We start from the raw sequence: 19,540 nt of genomic DNA, 5'->3' as shown, positions 1-19,540 counted from the left end.
TGTCATTATACTTAAGGATGGATTTGGGGCCCTTTGTTAACAGGCATCAGGAAGAAAAGTTCGGGGCCTGACAAAGGGAAAAGCTATTCCATCCTTTGGCATGACAAGGCACTCTATTAAGGGCTTCCTGTTTATGAGCTGCCAACTCTGGCTGGAGGGGAAAACACAGCCCAGTACTGAGGGCTCACGTGCCCGCCATACACTTGCCTTCCCCTTAAAATGTGGCTTTGTGTGGCAACTATATCCCACACTGACCTCACCCTGGTAAGTGTGGTAAAATCACCTGAAACATATTTATGAAGAAGATGCTGCACAGTGGGCCTGATTTATCAGGGTGGGGAAGTTTAGGGACCCACAAGGCCCAAGTCCAGGCCACAGCTGCCCTGCTTAGCAGCTCAGCCCAGAGGTCTTCAGCCCAGGGTTACCTGGAGCGCACACCCTGCCCAGCTGGCCCCCAGGAACCTACCTCACGGAGCTTCGACAGTTTTTGCATCCGTACTGGCTGCACTTGTATCTGAAAGTCTTTGAGTCCGGGTGCCTTGGCCAACTTGCTGCCAGCTTTGCCTGAAAAACGCTTCTCTTCCTCTGCCAGAGGCAGCTTAGCAAGCACTTTCTGCAGCCGGGGGCCAGGTTCTTCAGGACCACTGTCCCAGGAGACCCCCCGCTGTAGGGGTGGCCGCGAAGCAGGGGGCCGCAACTCAGCTTTGGAGCCAAATTTTGACCCTGTCGGCTCTCCAGCTGTACCTTTGCCCTGGGGGCTCAGGGGAGCCACCCCTCCAGAGCCCTGGGCTGGATCTCTAGGCAGAGGGTTGCCTTCCCTGGCTGTCTTCAGAAGTGCCTTTCCCAGCTCATTTTCAGCAGGGCCAGGCTGAGGGCTATTCAGGGCCATTTTCCCTCCACTGCCTACGCCAGAAGCTGGGCCTTTGGGTGTGGCCTCAGGGCACTGGAGGGGATCGCAGTTTTCCTTTTGTTCAATTGCAATCTCTTTGGACTTCTCAATTGTGGGAGAACGAGGAGTCAGCCTGCCCTGAGACAATTTCCTCTGGTCATTCTGCTTCCGGTCAGCTAGCCCTTTGGAGACATTCTGAAAGAGACAAGGTAGAACTGGGACTCTGGAAGCAGGCTGGAGAGGAAAGAGGTGGGTCCACTTCCACTGTGGCGCCTCTGTCCCCACAGAACCTGCTAAGGTGCCTGTGTGTATGTGTGTGCACTGAGTGAAAGGGGAGGGCTTCTCAGTCAAGTCTGAGTCAGTAAAGGGGATCTGCAAACAAGTCTGAGGTCTATAAAACAGACAGGACAAGGGGACCTGTCATTCACAATCTTCCAAGAACTTCCCAAGGGCTAGGAGCTGTGGAGGACAGTGGAATAAAGGACAGCTTGGGGGCAGTCACAAATTTTGGCGTTGACTCAGTTGCCCCAGTTTCTAGTCTTGACTCTTCCTGGCAAGGCCCTTAACTGTTAGGGACTCAGATTTCTCATCAGGTTTGTGAACCCTCTGAAATTATTGCAAATGTATATGTGTGTTTAAATGTGCAAGTTGTATGTATTTTTCTGGGGAGAGAATCTGTAGCTTTCAACAATTTCTCAGAGAATTCCATGATCCAAAAGAGGCTAAGGATCTTTGGATCAGGTGATTCTTACAAAGGTGATATCTTACTATGCAGAAGTTCTAAGATTCTGCACTCTTACTTCATTTCCCAAGGGACACCCACTTTGTGAGGAGCATTTGTCTGGCTATCTTGTGTGAGTGGTGAAACTCTCCCAGAGGACTCTATCCTAGCCCCACTTCTAGATGAGATTGTATTTCATGCTGCCCTCGACATCACCTTGAGCACTTTGCTCTGAGCACCCTTCTAGTGCTCATCAGCACCAGATTTTCCAGGCTGCCCCCAAGAAGAATCCCAATCAGGAACTGGAACTTTACCGTAATTTTTACTAGAGTGACAAAAGCAGCAGCCTTGCCTGTTGCCAGGCCCAGCAGTCCCCCTGGTCTATGGCTAGTGGCCTGAGCGAAGGTGCAGGGTTATAGCGTTATAGTGAAAGTGACCTCCACTGAATACTGCCGCCTTACCCCCTCCACTTTAGACTTCCAGTCATGATAGAACAGAGGAACCTTCTAGCTTCCCCAGCCTTGACCCTCCACTCACGTACACCAACTTGCAGGCTGCCCAAGGCTAGCCTAGACTTTTGGAACAGTGTCTCCCACACCCACATCATCCAACTTGGGCAGAGCTCACACTCACAGGCTCGCCAAGGTGAGGTGAAGAGACTTCGGCCTCATCCCCCTTCTGCTGGAGAAAGTGAACACAAGTCAGACAGCAATGTGAAGAGACCCTATCTCCTCTTGAAATACCCTCAAAGTGGTGTAGATGCTTTCCCCTCCCAGCACCGTCATCGCAATAGGTCGTGGAGACCCTCTTAGGGGTTAAGGGGTAAGAGGAGAGACCAGTTGGCATAGAAACCCCAATCAGGACCCCTGTTACCTGTGGTGGTGCTCCAGACAAAGGGGACTGTGGGCCACTGCATGCATCCAAACCTGGAATGGTCCAGACACTGGTGAGTGATGTCCAGCACCCCAGACCATCAGCTGTCCCTTTAGCAAAAACACATCTACCTCCCCAGAATGCCCTCCCTTGGTTCGCTCAGGTCTGGTGGCCAGTAACGCCTGACATGTTGAATACCTTCCACATGTCAGGTTCTATGGTGAGCACTCATTTAATCAGCGCTGAAACCACATGAAGAAACTGAGGCAGAGGGAAGTCAAGGTCACACAGCCAGGAAGTATCAGCACTCCGAACTGAACCCAGGCTGACTGGTCAGAGCCTGAGCTTGCCCCACAGCTCTGACAAGGGCAGGCTGTTCTCCCCGGCACCATGCCCCTTTCCAAGCTGGTTTGAGGGTGTGGCCCCGTACACAGTGTAATGAAAGGGAAGAAACCAAAAAGAAAAGAGTGGCTCAAATAGAGGCCCTTCTAAATAAGCTCTGGGGTGGCCTCTCTGTGAGTCCTCTCTTAGCAGAGAAAGCACCAGTTGTAGCCCCTTTCCCACAACCTTGCCTCCTCCAACCTTCCCACAACCTTCCTCACCTACCTAGACTCATCCTGGGCTAGGCCTGTCTCCCCACACTAGCTCAAAACCCCAACAGAAAGTACATCCACCTCCTCAGAGGCAGCCCCACCAGGCCTAGCTGGGATGCCAAACAGGGGTCCTGACTAGAAAGCCTGTAAGATGGGATGCATCCTGGTGGGGCCAGGGGTCCGGACTCAGCTGCTACCCAAAGGGAAAAGCCAGCACAGGAAATGCCAGGGGCACAGGACCTCACCAAGGGGCGTGGAGACAGTAAGCGAGTTGCTTTGCGAGGATGTCGGAGAAGCTCCGGGGCTGAGGTTTGAGGAAACAGCTGTGGAGACAGACACAAACTGGCCAGCATTCATGGAGGTTTACGACTTCAGCCTAACAAAGATATCCTTTCAGGTATTTCTGACCCCTGGGAACTGGGACTGCTTCATCAGGTCAGGGGCTGATTCTGAACTGCTATATAAGGCTCCTACCGCAGGAGGACTCCATCCATGCAGGGTGGTCCAGGAGCCTGTGCACATGGGTATCATACAGGGATTTCTCTCTATGTAGGATTCAGGGAGGGGGAATCCGTGTCATGGGTATCATAAAGGCTGACACTTCTTGGTGAAACAGAAAGACACAATAGGCCCAAAAAAGGAAAAGCAGAGTTTTCTGGGCTAGAGTTGCATCAGTATTTTAAGAGCTTCTGAAATAGGGTAAGATGCCCTGTCTTCACAAGATCCTCTCCACAAGTATCAGTCCTCCTGGTGCCTACAGGCCTGTGGGCAGGCAAGTCAAAGGCCACCCCTTGGAAGCAGGGCTCCCACTACAACTGGGTCCTGGCCCTCCCCATCCCCTACCCCACCTCGGAGGGGCTCAGGGCAGCCACCTGTACATCCTACCTGACGGGGAGTCTCCGGGGCCGCTCCTGGACTTCCTCCCACGGCGGGTCAGGAATCGTTCACTCACCGACTTGGCTTCTTCCAGCAGCGCCAGGTTTTTCTTCTTGTCCTCTTCTGAGATGCTGATATCCGGCAGCTGGTCATTGACCAGGTCAATAATGTGCCCTGCAGGGTCTGCAGTGGGAGGGTGAACTCAAGGCAAGAACCACAGAATCCTTGGCCACCCACACCTTAGCCCAGGGAAGCTGCCCAGAGTGGACTCAGCCAGCCAAACTTCAGCCCAATGCCAGGCCAGGGAGACAGATAGGGCTACCTCAGTAGGTTTGTAGCCTGTGGCTGTGGCAGGTCCTCTGTAACAAATAGTCATGAAGCCACCTAGGTTCCCAGTACTGTCCTAAACTCTGCCATTAGGGAAGGCCATCAGGAGCTCCACCTCCATGCTATCTTTCCCTAGTGTGTTCTTCTTTCAGGTCTCCAAGCGTTCAACAAGCTAGGGAGCTTAAGATGTGTGGATAAAGAGCACTCCAAAGATCATGGCCACCTTCCCTCCCTTCTTTCCTCTACTCACACTATCTACCTCCACCCTTCTCCAAAACCGCCTCTTCTCCAGCAGCGCTTCAGTGGGTGAATGACACCACTTTCCCCAGCTGCTCAGAAACGTGGGAGTCGCTCCACACTCCTTCCTCAGTCTCTTCACATCCCACCAACTGGTCATCAAGTCCTGATCATAATTTACCTGAGACATATCTCTGGAACCTGTGCCTCCTCTCCATTCTTGTCCGTTAGATCTTACCTGCACAGTTACAACAGCTGCTTCCTAGGCTTCTACCTTCACGCTCTCCCCTTCCTCCCATCTTCCACTGCCTATCAGAGTCAGCTCCCTAAGAGCCATATCTGACCTTGCACGTTTCCTGCCTCACATCATCAGGATTCCACATGAAAGGAAGTTTGAGAGATGGGATGAGGCAATTGCTAATGACCTAACTTGAGCACCTGCATTCAGCACTCCTTGAAACCACAAGCTCTGGCTTTTATTTTCATGTATGTATGTATGTATGTATGTATGTATGTATGTATGTTTTGGGGGGTAAGATAGTTTGAGTTAGGTTCCATCATTTGGAAGAGCGCTGACTAATACACACAGCAGAGCATTCAGTTGCTCTGTTATGGTTCCTGCTCCCCCACCATGTTGTTTCTTCCACCCAGCATGCTTTTTCTTCCTTTTGTCTATCTGTCCAACTCCCTAAGGCACAACTCAAATACTCTCTCTTCTGGAATATCTATCCAGCCTTCCCCCTCCCCAGATAAAATTGGTCTCCTTCTTGCCTCAGTTTCCCTAACACTTCTTTAAAGGGCCTTATAGTACGGTGTCTTGATTATATCTGTTCACTTCTCAGTCTCTTCATAGACTATGAGCAACATGAAGGCAGAGACCAAGTCTATATAGTATCTGTATTCCAATGGTCCAGAACAGACCCTGAGAAATCATTTGGATAATGAGCTGGTGTTTGGGTCAGAGATGCTTGCATTCAAACACATACCTACCTGGATGGGGGCCTTTCTAGCAGGAGGTAGAGGGCTCTGCCCCCTGTGCCCCAGAATTGAGCCTCACCCTGCTGTTCTGTCTCTTTGACTTCCTCATCTTTCTCTTCACCCTCCGGCCTTGTTTTTTACCAAAATAAATTAAAATTAGATATCATACTTCTCCTGGGCTCAACACAGAAGGGCAGACTGACTTTGCCTTCTTGGGCTCGTAGGTATAGACCTGCCTGAGAATTAGAAGAGGGGTAGGGGCTGAGCTGCCAGATCTCAGTCTTCTTGCTCAAACATACTTTCAGAGGGACCCCTATCTCTGGTTGCAGAAATAAGATAAGATAATTGGACTAGCCCTTACCCACAGAAGTCAGTGAAGCAGTAGAAACCTTCAAGTGTCGGTGAGAAAGCCTCCTGTGGGGACTGTGAGCTCTGAAAGACAGTACAGAGTCATCTTGTTAAAGAAAATTTGTCCACAGCTTGTAAATAGGCAGATACCTGTATATTCTTTCAAAGTCATCCTAGAGCATCGTCTTACGAGTTTGTCTAAGTTTGAGAACTTGTTAGAAATGCAAATTCTCAGGTGCCACCCCAGACTAAATGGATCAGAAACTCTGGGAGGTGGGGCCCCGCCATCTGTAATTGAACATGTCCCCCCCAGGTGATTCTGATGCTTGCTAAAGTTTTTGAAAAACTGCCCTAAGGAAATGTAACTTTGGCTATTTACTTTTATTAGGGCCCAGACTCTGAGTGAACATCTAACTGTAGAAAACTCATAAAATATGACTAATTGTCTGGTAGAGATGTAGATGATTTCTGTTGGGGAAGAAAGATAAAAAACAAGGTTTCATTGTCTTGTGGAACATTAACCTATTTTATATCAAACTTAGTGATCTTATTCCAGTATTCTTTTCCTCCCCACTGATTATATATATATATATATATATATATATTTCCATTTCTTGTATCCTCTTTTGAACTGACTTTGCCATCGGGATGATTTCCTCATCAATGAGTTAAATAAATCTTTGACACATGCTCACTATATTTTTGTATGAGAATGATCCTTGTAGCTTTTTGAAAATTGTACTTAGTCTTACTCCAGCAAGACCAATGCATATGCTAGTGCTGTGTCACACTGAGGCAGTGACATCCCTGAGTACGTGAGCCAGTGTCCTTCCCAAGGGGTCATCTTCCCCACAGGACCCACTTTGACCAGGGGCAGCATTCTCCAGTCAAAGACCCTTATCTCTCAGGTCTGTTTGCAAATATCTGGGCAGTTATTATGGGAAACTACCCTGCTATGATTTGTGCTTAAAGGCTAGCAAAGTACAAAGAACCAAATCCAGGAAAAGACAAATAATTTGGGGGGGGGGGGAAGAAAATGGACAAGTCCCAAGCTCTTGCTCTCATTTGGAAAAACTGCTTGATTCTATTTCATCAATAAAATGATCAAGAAAGAAGATTTATAAAAAGTATATATAGCTATCTAATCCTCACGTGCTAGGAAATATTGTTCTTCACAGCACAAAGATTAGGCATATGAGATGTACCTGTTGACCAGGTTTTTGTCAGTTTCTCCTTCCGGTGAACTGGCATCCCCAGTCAGGATGATGGTAGGTGGACTGCAGGATATTCCTGCAGTGTGAGGGCCCTGGCGGTTCAGAATAAAACACAGATGGAGTTAGGCTTAGGATGGTGGAAGCTTCCAGGAGCTGGAGCATTTATTCCAGTATTATGACACTCAAAACTATCTTGATAAGGGTTGAATACGGTTTATTTGGATTATTCAGGGGGAAAAAAGGAAAGAAAGAATGAAAAAAGGCAGTTTCTACTTCATTCCCCAGCAGACATTCACTGAGCTTAACATGGCCTACTTTTCATAAACTAAGATTCTGGAAACTCTAAGCCATCCCTGGTTAATCCTCACTAACAGTCTTGAAAAAGAATGGTACAGAGGCCCCAGGCTGCAGCCAGCCGGGTTGGGGAAGGAGGAAGACCAGGAGAACAGGTGGTGGCACCCACACATTGGGTGGGGATACAGTGAGATCCCACATTGGGTAATTGTGACATTTCGATAAAGGTGATGTGTTCAATGGGTCATGGAATATGCAGTTTAATTGTGTAACCTTGAAAAATGTTTATCTGAATAAATACACATTTCTGAAATTAGAACAAAAGTTATCAGCCAGTCCTTAGATTTTTGAGGTATTTCAAAACCACTAAACAAACAAAACTACTAATAGCAAACATGAGTCATTTCATTCTAGGTTAGTAAGGTTGTAGTTAAATCGGTGTACTATTACACTGTGATGGCCATGTGAATGGTAAAACCATATCTGGACTGCAATAAATATTGATTGAGTGAGTGAGTGAAAGAATAAAATGAAAGCAATATAGGATATACAATAAGGTCCATAAAGATGCACATCAACATGCATTTCCCCACACCTCAGTGTACTGGGGATAAAAATAGGACTAGGTAACAGTAATACACAGTCTCTCCAGTTCTTTGCCACCCACTGTTGTAGTATGTCCATCTAAGAATTGTTCCCAGGTATGTCTGGCAATCTCTCTAGGGGTTTTCTCATATGTCCCCTCATCATTTTCCTTCTCTTCTTCCCTGCCCATCCTTACCGGTGTGTGTTGTCAGGGCTCTCTGTGAACACCCTACCGTCCCTGCCAAGGCCTGTCTCCCAGCACTCTCAAGCATGTCACACCGGGTCCCACTGTTGCAGTGGCTTCCTGGAGCATCAGAGCAGTAGGTCCCCATTGCCACGTTCCCTGGGGGCTGTCTTTCTGGAGCCTCTGGGCAATAAGCGTTCTCACTTCTACTGGCCCTGCTGAAGCCGTTGCCTGGGGGCTGCCCTTGCAGATCTAGGGCTGAACTGTGTTCTTGAACACTTAGTGTGCAGGTATTGACTCCTTGCAAGCTGGGGAAGAGAATCTCTCTCCTTTTCACATTATTACTTGTTAAGTGGGTTCCATACAGTGCTATGTAAGCTTCTTAAATCCCACAATTTTTAGTGAAACCAGCTCCTCCTGTTTTCATTTGTATCTCCTCCCTCCCTTGGCCTCAGTCATAAGGCCGGGTAAGCTGGAGAAGTGTCTCTGAGTCCCACCAGGGAATGCCAGATCCCTGTGTTCCAGGACCTCTTCAACTGGAGGGAGGTGCAGGGATTGGAGGAGAAGGAAGCACTCAGAATCCCTGGACACATGGAAAGAAAGTTGGGACAGGGACTTTGGCTGGATAGGAAGCAGTAGGAAGCAGCATTGCCTCTTGTAAGAATCATACAGACCTATGCTCAGATTTCTGCTCATTATCCATTAGCTATGTGTCCTTGAGCAAGTTATTTAACCTCTCTGTGCCCCATGATCATAAAAATCCAACTCACAAGGTTGATGTGAAGATTAAAAATAATATTGAGAAAGCACCTAGCACATGACTGGTGTTTTCAATAAATAGTTATATTACTGTCAGATTACTTTTCTCTTTCATTCAACAAAGACACTTTAGTTTTCCATCATGTGTCAGGAGCAGCTTAAAAAACAAAGACCCTCAAGACCTCACAGATCCCTTGCTTAAGGGATATAGAGAAGTAATGAATAGTTATAATAAATTTAAGCTGATAAGAAATGGACCACATTCTGTGAAAGCTCAAAGGAAAGGAAAAAAAAAATTCCTCAGGGGAGTTGGAGAAGACATTTCAGCTGGGTCTTGAGGGGTGAATGGGAGCTTGTAAGACAAAGATATTAGGGGAGAGGTTTTGGGCAAAGGGAACAGCATTTAGGAAAGGGCATAACTGGGCATTAGGGATTTATCAGTGTAATCGGAGCATGGACTCTGGGGTATGTAAGATAGGAAAGTTCAGGGATGGGGGCTGCAGTATTGTGGTTTATAAGAAAACATATATATTTTGGTCATTCAGATGACCAAAATATATTTTTCATAGACATTTGGTCTTTATCCACTTTATTCCTGGCTCACAGCTCCCAAGACCCTTGGAATTTCCTGAGCGATAAGAGCAATGGGAAAATCTTCTGTTATAATATTTGGTCTCCTGTCCTTAGTTCCTAAACTCCCTTCAGAGCCATAAAGGTGAAATGGGTGGCTTGTTATCTATAACAAACCCTTTCCACCGCAACTAGGTTAATGCTAATGAAGGTGACTTTTGCAAAGCACCTAAGTATGGAAGCTGGTTGCCAGGGGAAACAGCCATGAATAGAGGGTTGGAACTTTCAGTCCCACCCCCTGACTTCCTGGGAGAGGAAAGGGGCTAGAGGATGAATCAATCCCCAATGGCCAATGAGTTAATTAATCATGCCTACATAACGACACCTCTATAAAAACCCAAAAGGAGGGGGGTAAGAGAGCTTCCATGTTGGGGAACCAGCACACTTCCACATGCCACTGTGCCACATCCCAAGCTCCACAAGGACAGAAGCTCCTTTATTCAGGACCTCACCCTCTGCAGCTCTTCATCTGACTGTTGATTTGTACCCTTTAATATCCTTTGTGATAAATCATTGACCTAGTGAATAAATGGGTTTTCCTGAGTGCTGTGAGTCACTCTAGGAAATTATCACACCTGAGGAGGAGATCATGGGACCCTCTGATTTCTAGCCAGTCCATCAGAGGCACAGGTGACAACCTGGACTTGTGACTGGTGTCTGAAGTGAAGGCAGTAGGACAGAATCCTTCACCTGTGGATCTGAGTCTGTCTCCAGGTAGATAGTGTCAGAATTGAGCTGAGTTCTTGGACGCCCTGCTTGTGTCAAATAATCGCTTCTTGGTAGGGGAATCCTACAACATACAAACACACACATGTTGGACTTGGGTCCAGGAAGCTAATTTAGAGGCAAATAATGGAAGTAGCATAAAAGGTTGAGCCAGCTTCTGATGGACATTGGGTGTTACCCCAGTGAGTTTGATCTTTGTGGTTTTGGAGATGGGGAATACTGAAGGTCAGGTTTGGGAATAATTTGACCACCCAAAGAGAGAACATAGAAATTTTGACAGGAGATCCATTCATGGGTCATCATAGTGCACATTGGTTGAGATGATGGAAAATGTCCAGTTATTACAGCATCCATCATCTTCCTAGGAATTTGGAGAAGCTTCCAATAAATTGGAGCTGTGTTACTCTCCATTTGGACACCCACAGTTGGCCAAGGTAGAGTGACAGGGAGTCAGCGTGATGCTTACGGCTGGAACCAGGACTGGCCAATCTATCCTCAAAATTACCGAGCTCCAGTCCCTCCAAGAACACAGATACCCATCTTTCTGTCAAGGACTCCTCTTGTAAGAGATGCTCAGGAAGTTTCCCCAAAAAGCAACAGCTCCTTTGGTGGATAGTATAAGCGTGATGGACTAGTGATGGTCACTCTTTATGGTCACTTGCTTTGTCCTTTTGTTACCCTGTCTCTTAGTCCCATAACTATAAAATCGTCAAAGGCCTGCTTTGTCTCAGAAGTTTGTGTGAATAAAATGAAATGATGAATGTGTCTGCACTTTGATAAGTCTCATATGATCTACAAATACCCATTAATCACAATTATCATTAAAATGAACAATGGCTCTACTCAGTTCTTCCCACCTTTTGTCCCCTCATAGGAGGCCAGCAAGCAGCAGAGAGGCTGGGGCCTTCCAAGGGGCCAGGAGGGAAGCAGGAGGATCTTGGGTCATGATGTGGGGCTTGATGATACACAGTGAAACAGTATCCAGAAGAGCTGCTGAGGTCAAAAGGGGAATCGGGGTGTCAAAATGGCAGGTCATGGGCTGGAGCTGGGGCAGGCAGGGCCAGGGGCAGGTGCCTCTTTACTGGGAAAACGGGTAAAGATGGAGGAATTGGGGAGGTTTTCTATTGTGTGGATTCTCCAGTGAGCAGAAAGAAGGGCTGAAATTTTTCCAGAGGCTTCTCTTCATGTCACTACAAGGGTTTCTTGTTATGTGGTTTCTTGGATCTCGGTTAGGGAATTAGCCTATTCTCTGAGCTACAAATTCTCTGAGGTACAAATCAGAGACCTGGAGGACCATTTCCTGCGAGTAGTGTTTATAAGTTTTTATATTAGTTGCCAACATTTTATAATTGGAAGAGTTCCCATAAAGTTCTGGATTTCCTGACCAAGCAATCTTGGGTCTACATTTCTGCAAAGTGAACCTTGGTCTGCTTCTGTTGGCCTGCTTCAATCAGTTGTGCTCCCTGCCTGGCCCTGAAGCATCCAAGTTACTGCCCCTGTGCTGCATGATTCTTAACCTGTCATGGTTTTCTGGAGCACAAGAGGTTTATGCTTAAAGCCTCTTCCACTTGTGACACCCTTTTTAAAAACCACTTTATTAAGGTATGATTGACGTATGAAAAGCTATACATATTTCATGTATACAACTTGATGAGTTTAGAGCTAAGTATACACTTGTGAAACCCTCATCATAATTTATGCCATAAACCTATCCATCACTTCCCAAAGTTTCTTCCTACCTTCTTATTTATTTACTACTATTATTATTGTTGCTGTTGTAGTGATAAGAACACTTATAAGATCTACCCCCTTAACAAACTTTTAGGTGTACAATACAGTATTGTTAACTCTGGGCACTAAGCTGTACAATAGATCTCTAGGACTTACTCATCTTGCATAACTCCCACATCATCTTGATGAGGTTTCTTTCCATACAGCCTCATTGGTGACTGCTACCATGGGGATTCCATTTGAGACACTGTCTGTGCTTACAGTATGTTTGAAGTTCCTTCCCTGGGTGGAGTTTATTTTGACCATGACAGTTTGAGCTCTAGAAATTACCTTATTCATGTTTTTCATATTTAGAGAATTTCTATGAATCCTCAAGTGAACAGGAAGAAATGCACTTTGGCTAACATATCATTTTCATGCTCATTATATCATATGGTTTCTGCCATCCCTTAGGGTGGGCTTTTATGAATTCCCAGCAGGCATTAATGCAGATAGGGTAGGTCTACATAAGAGGGGCAGGAGAACCAAACATCACCTTCTTCATGTTGCATTCTGAAAGAAAATTTGTGGTAGTGCTGATGGGATTATAGTATATACCTCCAAGAGTTTCATATATTCAGGCAGCTGAGTAAGTAGAATACAATTCATTTATTGATTTAATTTTCTTGACACACTACCTATTTCCCAAAGCAATTTGAAGCAACCAGCAATAAAATCTAAGATATAAAAACAGGAGGCTATAAAAATGGGGAGATAATTTGATAAATATAAACATCCCCAGGAGATAAAGAGGAATGCATGCCTTTCCTAACCATCCATGGTTTGACTCTGAGGTTAAACTGTTGGACTTGAAACCTAATGAATCTGTGATCCATGTGGTCTAGGCTCTGAGAAAGATTTCTTTAAAGAATTATTCAGCAGACAAAAAAAGCAATACAAAAAGAACTCCATTCTTCACTCTCACCTCTCAAAGGACATGGAATGCTTAACTCCCATCCTCCCTCACCTCTGCCCTTTGACTTTTCACTTGCTTACCCTCCCCACCTGAAGCCCCTCTTCCTCTCCCTCCCTCCTCAATTTACTCTTCCAGCTCCATCAATTTACTTATTGTACAGATTGTCTAACGTTTCTTTTTATGATCGACTCAGTTTTCAAAAGTCTTAGAGTCTACGAGAGGTCACTGTGTACACTTTCGCACGTTATTACGCTTTATTCTCTTCATTCATCCAGCAAACTCACCGAATGCTTGTTATGTGCTATGGTCTATGCTAGGGCCCGGGAAGAGAAAAGTGAACTAGGCAGGCCTCTGAAATGCTTCCCAGTTAGCACAGTGGGATGGGGAGTGAGGAAAGTAAACCCCGCCCCCCTCCACCCCAGGTAACACCCAGGGCCTGGTGCCCTTAGTGTTGACTGTGACATAAATGGTCTGCAACACACTGGAGGAACTGCTTTCTGGTGGAAGTTTTCTCTGCCTCCTGGCTAAAGGCCACTTTCAGGAAAAGCTCTCCTGAGGTGGCTATCATGTATGGGACTGTAGGCACCCTTACTCAGAGAAGGGCAGAGGTGCTCACACAGAAAGGCAGAAACAAGCCATGGGTGGCAAGTGCCAAGCATGTAACCACAAACACACACAATTCAAAGCTGCTTAAAAACCAGGAAGCATAAAGCAATCAGGGAGAAATCCTCTAATCCCCTGATGGAATGTCCTGGAATGCTCCTCACTCTCTCTTTCCGATGTGTGCAAAATATACAGTAATAAAATCAAAGTGTCCTTTCCCTAACCGGTACACAGAATGGTTGAACAAGCTCTGGGCAAAACTGTTTTTGCGGGGAACATTCGGTCTTCTGCGGGCTGTTTCAGTTCAGCAGGCACTAGGGAGACCGGAATCCAGGAGAGAGTGAGAGATTCCAGGGGCCCCCTGGAGTGAATTCTGCCAGATTTTAGTGTGTGTGATGAGTGTAAATACTCCTCCCTGCTCCCACCCTGAGCTGCCAAACAGAAGACAGGGCCTCAAGGAAGCTTGCAGTGCAGCGTGTCCAAACACAGAGTCTGCCAGTGAAGTTACTGGCTTCAGGACTTCAAGGGCCTCGGGTTTGGGAGCCACGGGAATTCATGCATGACACAGCTTCTCACTTACTAGCTGTGTGACCTTGGGCAAGTTACCTCACCTCTCTGTGCCTTGGTTACCTCATCTGTAAAAAAACTATCTCACAGGGTAGTTACAATAATTAAATGGATTGATATAGAAATAAGATTGCCAGTTAAAATACGGGATGTCCAGTTATATTTGGACTTCAAATAAACAACAAATAATTTTTTTAGTGTTGTGTGTGTCCCAAATATTGCATGGACATAACTGTGTTTTCATTTGCTAAATGTACAGCTCCAGATGGAAAGCTCATAGAAGAGCACCTGGCACTTAGTAAATGCTCATTAAGTGTCAGATGTTATATTCTGTTATTGTTACCTTTGGGGCTGAATTAATTACTTTGGAGTTTGGTTTTGAGGAGATTGTTGTTCTTAGTTTTGAGTCTGATCAACCGTCTAGAGTTAAATTAGGAAGGCCTTGCCCTTCTGGTCATGAAGCCACAGAGCATCTCCCCTGGGCATCTGACCACACAAGCTCCAATGGTCTTGTAATAAATGACTCCCAGAGTCGTCTTGTAATCATTGACTCTCAGAGAAGCCCACCTCCAAGGCCACCTTCACCTGGCTCCACTTCCTCTTTCACCGTCTGCCCCTCAGCTCAAGTAGAGCTGCCCTTTGTGGGTTACAGGCACAAGAAGCAAAGGAACAAATGTGGGTAGAGGGCAGTGACCCTTTCTTAGACCTACTATGTGTGGGGCCCTGTCCCAGACACTTCTCGTGTGGTTCCTCACTTCATCCTCTCCAGCAATTCTATGAATGAACCTCAGGATACCCATCTACAAATGGGGGATGATCGTGCCTCCCTGATGTCATCAAATCGTGAAGAGGAAAGTGAAGTCCCTGAGCATGGAATAGGCAATGGATACATTTCTTTTCTCTCCCCCTTTTTTCCCCTTCAATCCCCACTTTACCAATGAAAAAACAGACTTGTCCAGGGCTGTACAGCTGGTAAATAGTGGGCAAGAAGGACAACACACCAAGCTTGTTGGCCTTCCCACTCCACCATGCTGCTCTTAACAATTGTTTCCCCTGGTCTTTGGTCTCACCTCCCCTGGTTCCTGGTATGTGCAGGACACTCTGACACTCCTCTGTTCTTCTCCCAAGTGGCCCCCTCCCTCACAAACCTCTTCTTCTAGGAAGCCCTCCAGCCAGCACAAGTTTGAACATACAGCTGGAAGAGAGATAGCATGGGCATCCCCTTACCTTCCCATGGGCCCAGCCACCCCAGGGGTCCATTTCCCTTCCCTGGAGTCAGCCAAGCACTAGGAGCCTGGGCTGTCTCCCCACAAGTTCACCCTATAATAAGCCAGCAGGTCACATTTTGTTCTCCTTAAATAAACCTTATAGAAACATTTAAATGTTTATTTCACTCATAAATTCCCAGGAATGCGCAACAGTTTCCTAACTGCCTGGGTGCAGGGATAAATATAGGCCAGTGTCATAGATGGGAATATTATCTTCCTTTCCCCTATGTCACATGACTAAGCCTGGACTAGGAAGCTCTAAGCAACAGCTCCAGCCCTGGCAGGACTGAGGAGTTTAGCTCCTGCACTTGGGCCCTGGCAGATAGCCTGGGAGAGAAGGATCCTACTAGAAGCCAGTGTGGGGTAATGAAGTTGGGGAACACTAGCCAGAATCACACCTGGATGACCTTGGGTACTTTACTTAACTTTTCTGAGCTTCATATTCCTAAACATTATGTGGAGCTAATAATCCCCATTTTCCAGGCTTGTTTAAGGATTAGACAAGATAAAGCAACAATAGTGATGATGATGATGATGGTGAGGGTAGTGGTAGAGGTTGGGCCTTGTGGTGGCTGTATCCCCAGGTCCCTCTCTCATAGCCTGGAGGGCAAACAGGGACGGCCTTTGAGAGAGGGGCCCTGGCCACAAAGAGAAGTTGGTGCTCTTGTGATAGGATAAAAGGACCCTGGGGACTCTCGAGGAAATGATTATTCCAGCAGCAAGTCCTAAGTGCATGGGAGAGAGCAGAAATGCCTCTGCTGAAGACTTCTGGACATGGGGCTCTTCCCTATCAAGCACTGAGGACTAGGTTCTGGCTCCCCTAAGCTCCCCAGTGCCCACCTTGTGGATCACCCTGTGCACCCAAAGCCTGCCTTGCCTCTGATGAACCCTCTTTCCTGTATTCCTAGAAGCCAGGGATCAACAACCACTGGATTATCCTGCCCTCTTCATTACTGTTTTCACTCTCATGCCAACAGACACTAGGAGTGTGGATACATGCAATGTCTATTAGTCCTACTCAGTGGAGCATGTATCACCCAGCTAGCCATTCATTCTGGGTAGAGGGCAGTGGAAATCTAACTTCTCCTCCTCCCTTCTTTTCCTCCTGTTCCTTCATTTCTTCCTCTCTCCAATCCAGGCATTTAATCATCCAGCCAGTTATCCACTCATCCTATCCACCCAGCCTATCATCCATCCATCCATCCACCCAGTTATTATCCACCCAACCTATCATCCATCTATCCATCCATTCATCCATCCATCCATCCATCCATCCATCTACCTGCCCATCTGTCACATCCATTCATCCTTCCTTGAGCTCCCACCACATACTAGAGCCTATGTTGAGAATTGGAGATACACACATAAAAGACACAGCCCCTGACCTAAGTTGCTTATGTGTAACATAAGACAGGAGACAGGAGATGGAGAATCAGAGAAACAAAAAATGGTAAGCTACTCCTTTGATCATTGTAGGAACTAAAGACAAATAATTTTAACATACATTTCTGACCTTCTGTAACAATCAACATTTCCAAAACACTTTCTGCTTTTTCTTCAGCACTTCCACAGCTACAATCTCAAAGTTCTTACTCTGTGACCAGAACCACTAGAAGCCATACTGGTGGAACTGTCGTCCTGGCCCTTTCTAAGCCTCTTTTCCATAAAGGATGGGGCATCAAGCAACTGCCCCCCATGCCTAGGGCCTTTGGTGTCTAGGACACTGGCTTTACTGCTGGGTGGAGCTAAGAAAGGAGGCAAAGCTAACAGAAACACTTTAGCAGGAAACTCGGGTTTGAATCTCTACTCAACCACAGCACAGTTATGTGGCCTTTGGCAATTACTTACCCTTGTAGAAATTCAGTTTCTTCTTCTATAAAGTAAAGATAATAATATCTACCTTGAGGGAATGAGACCACATGGCAGGTGCCCAATAGATGGCTCCAATATCTCATACATTAGATCCTAATGTTTTACTGATAATTCACTTGAAGATATTTCACTGAAGATTGTAATTGAGGCTGTTCTTGCAAAAGGTAATGACAAATGGAAATGAGCTCAGAGAGGATTAATTCAAAACCCTCAATTGGACATTCAAGGCACTGGCCAGTTTCTAGTGTTTAGAGTGTACTTACCTACCTCAGCTTTCGCATCTGTAAAGTGGAATAATAATCATACCTACTTCCTAGAGTTGTTGTGATAATCATACCTACTTCCTGGAGTTGTTGTGAGGTTACTGCATGTAAAGTGCTTAGAGCAGCACCTGTTACATAGGAAGCCTGGCATGAGGAGGCCCACTGGGTGAGGTGGGGGCATGTCCCCACTCCACACAGCTTTCACCAGGTTCCCAGGGTTTTACGTGCACTATTTTGTCTTCATCCCATTCCTTACAGACCATTGATTCTTTGAGTCCCAAACCTTTTTCTCACACATTTCTCAAGGGGTCTCTGAGGAGATGTAGACTGAACCCCAGTCTGCTGGCCAGTGAAGACGGGGCCTGATCAGGCAAGGGAGGATAAAATGAAGAGAAAAGCTGGCAATTTACTTTACATGGTAAAGCATGTTGTTAGGCTCTAGATATTCCTGGGGATAGCAAGACCACCAAGGATCCCCCAATTCCTGATCAGGGAAGAGAACACAGCAGAACACAAAGCAAATTAGATCAGAAAGAAGTCGTCATTAGACTGTAAATCCATGGGGTGGTGAACTCTCTTGCAAGTGGGACCTTAGTGCTTAATAAACATTCGTTGAATGAATTCAGTAAATATTTACAATTAACTCTTGAACAACATGGGTTAGAACTTATATGTGGGGTTTTTTTTTAATAGTATGGTACTGTAAAAGTATTCTCTCTTCCTTATGATTTTCTTAATAACCTTTTCTCTACCTAACTTTATTATAAGAATACAGTGTATAATACATATAACACACAAACTATGTGTTCATGACTGTTTATGCTATCAGAAAGTCTTCCAGTCAACAGTAGTCTATTAGTAGTTAAGTTTTTCAAGACTGAAAAGTTATACATGGATTTTCAACTGTGCAGCGGGGTTGGTGTCCCTAACTCCCACATTGTTCAAGGGTCAACTCTGTTGAATAAGTTCAACTCAATACCATATTTATTGGGTTCCTATCATGTGTAAGTGAATAGTTATCCCTTCCCTGTATGCTCAAACTCTGTTGTGGTATAGTGGGGTAGTTTCTGGACTAGAAAGAAAAAAAATAATGATTCTAGCCCTGTTTCCTCAGCTTACAGCCATGAGGCAGTAGAATCCAGATCTTGCAGCTTCCATGTTATGTCCTTTAGACAACTGACTTAACCTCCCAAGCCTTAGTTTCCTAATCTATAAACTAGGTATGGTCATAGCTACCTTATAGGGCATTAAGAAGGTTATCTGAGATAATGAATATAAAGAGTTTAGCTTAGAACATGGTAGGAGCCCCATGTTTAGCTTCTTTCCCTGCATCTGGATATGATACCTAACTGCTCTGAACTTCCACTTCCCTGGGGATGATGATCGCTGTCCTCACAGTGGGGTTAGGACATCAATTGCAGTAACATAATAAAAACTTTTTTTTAAGATTTTATTTATTTGACAGAGAGAGACACAGCGAGAGAGGGAACACAAGCAGGGGAAGTGGGAGAGGGAGAAGCAGGCTTCCTGCTGAGCAGGGAGCCCGATGTGGGGCTCGATCCCAGGACCCTGGGATCATGACCTGAGCCGAAGGCAGACGCTTAATGACTGAGCCACCCAGTCGCCCCTGTAAAAATTTTTAAAAACTGTTTTGTGCTGTATTAGGGACTGAGACCTATTATCAGATGAGAACCTTGCTTCACACTTTATATATATTATTCTGGTAATTAAAGTCAAGCTGCCTGGGGCTTGACTCTAGGCTCAGTGACTTAGCTGTATTAGCTAGTACACATTATTTTACTTTTCTGTGCTTCAAGTCTTCATCCCTAAATGGAGTAACAATAGTACCTATCCCACAGAGATTTTTCTGAACATTAAATGAGATAAAGTGTTCGAAAAACCTAGCACAATGTCTGGAACATAGGAAAGTTTCCTTAAAAGTTCACTGTTATTAGCAGCTATTACTATCAGGCTTGGCTTGCAGATGAGGAAACAGGCAAAATGAGTAACTCACCCCAGGTCCCACTCAGGTATGTAAAGCCCAGCT

The 19,540-nt window shown here is 45.8% G+C and overlaps 1 protein-coding gene across 1 annotated transcript in view; it reads right to left on the bottom strand.

The window, feature by feature from the left end:
- IRAG1 (inositol 1,4,5-triphosphate receptor associated 1) overlaps positions 1-19,540 on the bottom strand; it is a 119,097-nt gene that overhangs the window by 49,290 nt on the left and 50,267 nt on the right. Inside the window, exons 3-9 of the mRNA XM_028116978.2 lie at positions 7,048-7,148; positions 5,856-5,926; positions 3,962-4,135; positions 3,322-3,399; positions 2,484-2,536; positions 2,244-2,288; positions 467-1,084 (exon numbers count right to left, since the gene is read on the bottom strand). Coding sequence (XP_027972779.2) covers positions 467-1,084; positions 2,244-2,288; positions 2,484-2,536; positions 3,322-3,399; positions 3,962-4,135; positions 5,856-5,926; positions 7,048-7,148 — 1,140 coding nt within the window. The remainder of the gene's footprint in view (positions 1-466; positions 1,085-2,243; positions 2,289-2,483; positions 2,537-3,321; positions 3,400-3,961; positions 4,136-5,855; positions 5,927-7,047; positions 7,149-19,540) is intronic.

The sequence above is a fragment of the Eumetopias jubatus genome, unplaced genomic scaffold (genome assembly GCF_037043125.1).
Source record: "Eumetopias jubatus isolate StellerSeaLion01/CBP00866 unplaced genomic scaffold, mEumJub1_p1.0 scaffold_13, whole genome shotgun sequence".
NCBI lineage: Eukaryota > Metazoa > Chordata > Mammalia > Carnivora > Otariidae > Eumetopias > Eumetopias jubatus.
This window is presented reverse-complemented; position numbering and strand designations above follow the sequence as displayed.